Source organism: Aristolochia californica, unplaced genomic scaffold, assembly GCF_029961685.1.
Source record: "Aristolochia californica isolate CCGP_79_NKW_82.1479 unplaced genomic scaffold, dmAriCali1.0.hap1 SCAF_10, whole genome shotgun sequence".
Lineage (NCBI taxonomy): Eukaryota > Viridiplantae > Streptophyta > Magnoliopsida > Piperales > Aristolochiaceae > Aristolochia > Aristolochia californica.
The window spans coordinates 6,547,527-6,552,295 of NW_027181771.1; the positions used below are offsets into that span (position 1 = coordinate 6,547,527).

The 4,769-nt window shown below is 36.5% G+C and overlaps 1 protein-coding gene and 1 long non-coding RNA gene across 2 annotated transcripts; one reads left to right on the forward strand and one right to left on the reverse strand.

The window, feature by feature from the left end:
* Nucleotides 1-232: 232 nt before the first annotated feature.
* Nucleotides 233-1,842, reverse strand: LOC137942773 (uncharacterized). The gene is made up of 2 exons (XR_011110594.1): nucleotides 1,626-1,842; nucleotides 233-682 (listed from the first exon to the last, which is right to left on the reverse strand). It is a non-coding gene; the product is annotated as an uncharacterized lncRNA (long non-coding RNA).
* Nucleotides 1,843-2,088: 246 nt separating this feature from the next.
* On the forward strand, nucleotides 2,089-4,434 carry LOC137934705 (protein HSH49-like). The gene is made up of 4 exons (XM_068779209.1): nucleotides 2,089-2,310; nucleotides 3,237-3,448; nucleotides 3,621-3,807; nucleotides 3,907-4,434. Exons 1-4 carry the CDS (start codon nucleotides 2,277-2,279, stop codon nucleotides 4,074-4,076), a joined length of 603 nt encoding a protein of 200 aa, XP_068635310.1. The 5' UTR covers nucleotides 2,089-2,276; the 3' UTR covers nucleotides 4,077-4,434.
* The last annotated feature ends 335 nt before the right edge of the window (nucleotides 4,435-4,769 follow it).

Here is a 4,769-nt window from a genome sequence, read left to right on the forward strand (position 1 = left end):
ACTTTATTAACTAAATATATAAAAAGTAAAATAATTATTCAAATACTTATTTTTATAGTATCAAATTATTTAATAAAATTATTATTTTAAAAGTGTTTAAATTCTCACTCTTAAACTATTCATTATCCAACGTATTAAGTAAACAACGTAATAATAAAGATAAAAATAACACAAATATAATTCAATCTAATATTTAATATAAAAAACCTCCAATTGTACATACAAAATATAATAAAAAATATTTAATTTATTGAAAATATAATAATCAAAAATTTTACCCCATCTGAATTACTAATACATCTCAAAAATACAATGCTCTTGCAGATTATATTACAAACTTCCTATGAGAACTGCTTTGAGTGTCCACATCATCCTCACAATCATCATCACAGTCACTATCTTCATCTTCATTTCCATTGTTATCTCACAATGTACATCATCATCACAATCACAATCACCATCTTCATCTTAATTTGCATTGTTATCTCACAATGTTCTCCATCAGAATCATTACATTACTTCAATCATGTTCTGCATCTCCAAATAAATCTGCATATTAGTCTCTTGCTCCATTTTCCTCGTTTTTTATCTTGAAGGAGAGAAATTAGAGTGTCCAGCTCCTTCACAAAAGATGCTCTGTAGGTGATGCATTTGTTGCTGTTTGACAAGCAGATTGCTTCTTCTGTAAGAAAACAAAATACAGTTAATTGAAAAGAGTGCAAAGTTATTAATATGCTCATCCATTTCAAGCCATGGAGAGTCCAAGTAGGGCCTATGAGACATTTAATTATAACAAAAAGCCTCAAAATTCCATAATTTTTTATTAAAAAGAAAAACTACAATAGAACCAGTAAAGTAGTACTACAAATTGTGTATGCCCATATAAGTAGCTGGAAAAAACAAAAACTCCTGACATTAGCATGTAAGAGAAAAGGAAACCCAATGCTCTCCAAGTCAGCTACCGAGCTTAACATTCACGATCGAATAGTTCCACATGACAAACTCAAAATACATAAAAAGCACAAAACCAAGCCAAACAGAACAATTATTAAATACTAACATTACTCCACTAAAGCCTTAAACGCAGAAACAGCACAATAAACAAACAGTGGTAAACCAGGACAAAGCAACAATAAAGCCAAACTTGTAGAAACACACTGACCTTATTAAGCAGAAAATTAGGGTAGAGCTGGTTAGTAGAGCTGGTCAGTCTCATATTGGATCTGGATTCTGAAAGATTATAGAACGGGTTGTCTTCTATTTTGTATAAAAAATTCACCAAAGTATCAAGTGTTCTTTCCCTGTTTGAGTTGTCCCACTTATTATTTAAAACAACACACTAACAAACCTTAAAAATCTGCACATAAACGACTAGAAGAAAGGGTATATGCCTCGGAGGAACCAGAAAAGAGGAAGATTTCCAGGAACCAGAAAAAGGGGAGATTTCCAGGAACCAGGAAAAGGGAAAAAATTCCCGAACCAGAAAAGCATAGAATTTCGAATAGCAAGCACTGACTTCTACGAAAATGGAACCGAAAATTAAAATGAGAGGCAGAGGTACGATTTCGAACCAAGAAGAACGATTTAATATGACCAACCTTCGATTTCTAGGAAGAAGAGTTTACCTAGTTTCTGCCGAATCGAGCGAGAGAGGTTGCAGAGGGGGGGGGGGGGGGAAGAGAAATCGTCGAAGGTCGTCGGTGTTGGGGACCGGCTAGAAGAAGAGAGGTTCAGCGAGCGCCGGGTAGATGTTGCAGAGGGGGCGAGTGGTTGCAGAATTTTTTTTCTTTCTCCAGCTTCCTTTCGAGAGCTCGACAGCCCGATGTAATTCAACGAATGAAAGTGATTTCACACGTGGAATGGTGTGGATTCATTTTCACTCGTTTTATGAGTAAACGGGGCTCACGTGTAGAAAGTGATTTCACACGTGGAATGGTGTGGATTCATTTTCACTCGTTTTATGAGTAAACGGGGCTCACGTGTAGATGGACGCGAAGTAACTATTAAATAGAGTTGATTGGCTTAGGAAAAATCTAGTTTTGTCGGTGGCGGACCTGATATTATTAAATAGCCGGGAGGGATGAGAAGAGACGGAGAAGTTTCATTTATGGATTTTCGGCATGCCGTTTCCGCTTCTGCCGCTCTCTGCCGCTCTCTGCCTTCAAATCTAGGGTTCAGTGGGTGATCGAGTGTTCGGCCTAGGTCTTGGCGGTGTTGCCTGAAAATTTGATCACGGAAGGACTAATTCTGCTTGGAATCAGAATTTTGTTCAAAATATGCGGGGTAGCCCAGGTTGCACAGTTTATATAGGTTTGTGTTTTTCTGCCTTCAAGTTGGCGAGTGTTTTTTTAGATCTCATTTCCTAGGAGAAAAACGGATAAAACACAGGGATTCCGAGCATGTTTACTTGATTCGATGTCTTGTTGCATAGTGAGCTCCGGGTATTCACAGACAAGAGTTTGGGCCTTTTCCTTTTAAATTATTTTTTCTTCTATTACAGCAGTTGCTCTTTTCTGAGATAAATATCATACGCTGGAGTTTCGATTTTAGTTTCTTTTTCGGTTAGTATATTTTGACTGGGTATGGTTGTACTTGCTCGTTTGTCAACTTGGTTAGCGGATGACAGTAGCGCTTCTTTTATTCTTTTCTAGCTATCAATCTGGGAAATTGTTGTTTGTGAGTGAATCAATTTCCGTGTTCTTTTTCCATTTCAACATCATTGATACTCGTTTCTGTACGTTACATGCTCAGGGTAATTGGAGGATTAGTTTTTCATTTTAGAAAAGCATGCTCAAAAAAATTATTTAAAAAATCTTGGATAATCTAAAATTCGCAATTTCTTTTCTCAGATGTTAAACTGGCTTTAGCGTGTGTTCTTTCTATATGCGTGTTTTATGCATTGTTTGTTTGATAATGCAAACCGCCACATCTGTGGTAATGTATCTTTTTACATAAATTTATTTATGTTTCAAATGAAAAATGTTTCTGGTATTTATTTAGGCTGTGAGCATGGGTAATTATTTATATTATATTTTTTTTACCTTTCTTTCTCCTCTGATTGTTTTTATTTTAAGTTGTAATGCACTTGATTTTACTAAATTTTGAAGTTCCTTTGAAGTCCTTTCATAGTGAGTTATTTGTAGGTTTGGATGAGGAATTAAATTATAGAAGCTAATCTGCTAGTTCTATAGAGCCATGTCTTGCACTAGTTTCTGATCCTTTGCTTAATTCTCTAGGAAATTTGGATGAAAAAGTGAGTGAAAGAGTGCTTTATGAGATTATGATTCAGGCCGGCCATATAGTAGATTTGTACATTCCAAAGGAGAAGGAAACCAACCGTCCCAAGGGATATGCATTTGCGGAATATGGAACTGAAGAGATTGCAGATTATGCTGTCAGGCTTTTCTCTGGTCTTGTTTCTCTTTACAAGAAAACATTGAAGTTTGCGGTGCGTTTTTTGGTTCTTTTTTATCTATCTACTACCCCCTGGTGCAACTTTTCCTGCATTCTTCTTGATAGAGCTCTCTTCAAATGGTCCTTAGTATGAACTCCTTTTCATTGATTTTCCTCCATGGCCAACGAAAATTTGATACCATTGGTGCATCTTTCATCCTTGACAGATATCTGGACAAGATAAAACTTCCCAAACCTTGGGTATGCATGCATCACCTATTTCGAACTCTTTTAAAAAAAGATTGGGGGCTGGCCTTCCAAACGAAAACGAAAAATTCCAAGAGTCAACACATTTGCCATCATTATGTAGAATTTCAGCATACAGTCAACCACAGACTCCAAATTATCCTAAAGGTGATGAGTGTTCTTTAGATGTGTCATTTCTATTACAAACACTACAATTACTTCAGAATTTCTTACTCTTTGTTTGTTTTATAATTTATTCATATACAGCTTCTCCAGGCCTAGTAAGTAATGGCTCTAGGTCAGATCTCAGGTCGACAGGTTTTGACTATAGTAGACGTGTAATTGGGGCAACTATGGATAGCATCAGGCGCAATGAGTCTCATTCGAGCCGGGTAGTTTATGATTCAAGACTGCCAGTAACCTATCCATCTTACTAAAAATCTGATGTACTTCATAGTTCTTCTGTTTGTGTTACTCAACCAGGTATTATATCCTTTTCATATATCCTGAGCTTGTAGTGTCTGTTCTGAGAGGTAAACGGTGGAAGCTCTCTGCTCTATCAACCAGCTTCCGCTGTGTTAGTTGTATCAGGAGCGTGGAAAGGGGCATGGTTAGCTAGCTTAGATTTGAACACCTCATACTTGTCGTGCTATATGTGATCTAGTTGCATTTATGTAAAGCTCCTGATGGTTTCAGTATTGGTGTTAATTGATTTTATTTTTTTTGTTGTGCCAAGTTTTCTCTATTGTAATCGATGAATTTTGATGATGAGGACTTGAAGAATGTTTTCCATGTTGAGTAGGTACTTTCTGGAGAAATCTTTTGTTTTTTGCACATGATTTTACACTTCCCAAAAAATGGTTTACACTTCCAACTGTGAGCGTATTTAGAGAGAGAGAGAGAGAGAGAGAGAGAGAGATATTATTGTAATTGGTCAATCTTATGCTATCCACTTTAGTTATGTCTCTTCTTGCTTGCTATGTTATACCCTTGTTGCTGACGGAATATTATAGATTGAGAACCTGCTAATGCTCTGCAGTTATTGGCAGCAGGATAATGTGTGAGATTGAGAAATTTTTAGTGCATAGTGGTCATAGAGAGGGAGGGAAGAGCCTCTATTGTGTTTGTAT

Excerpts from the sequence above, each read along its gene's own strand:
- LOC137934705 (XM_068779209.1), top strand. The coding sequence starts at position 2,277 with ATGCGGGGTAGCCCAGGTTGCACAGTTTATATAG. Across the intron at positions 2,311-3,236 it reads AGGTTGCACAGTTTATATAG|GAAATTTGGATGAAAAAGTG; the intron begins GTTTGTGTTTTT and ends TTAATTCTCTAG. Across the intron at positions 3,449-3,620 it reads AGAAAACATTGAAGTTTGCG|ATATCTGGACAAGATAAAAC; the intron begins GTGCGTTTTTTG and ends CATCCTTGACAG.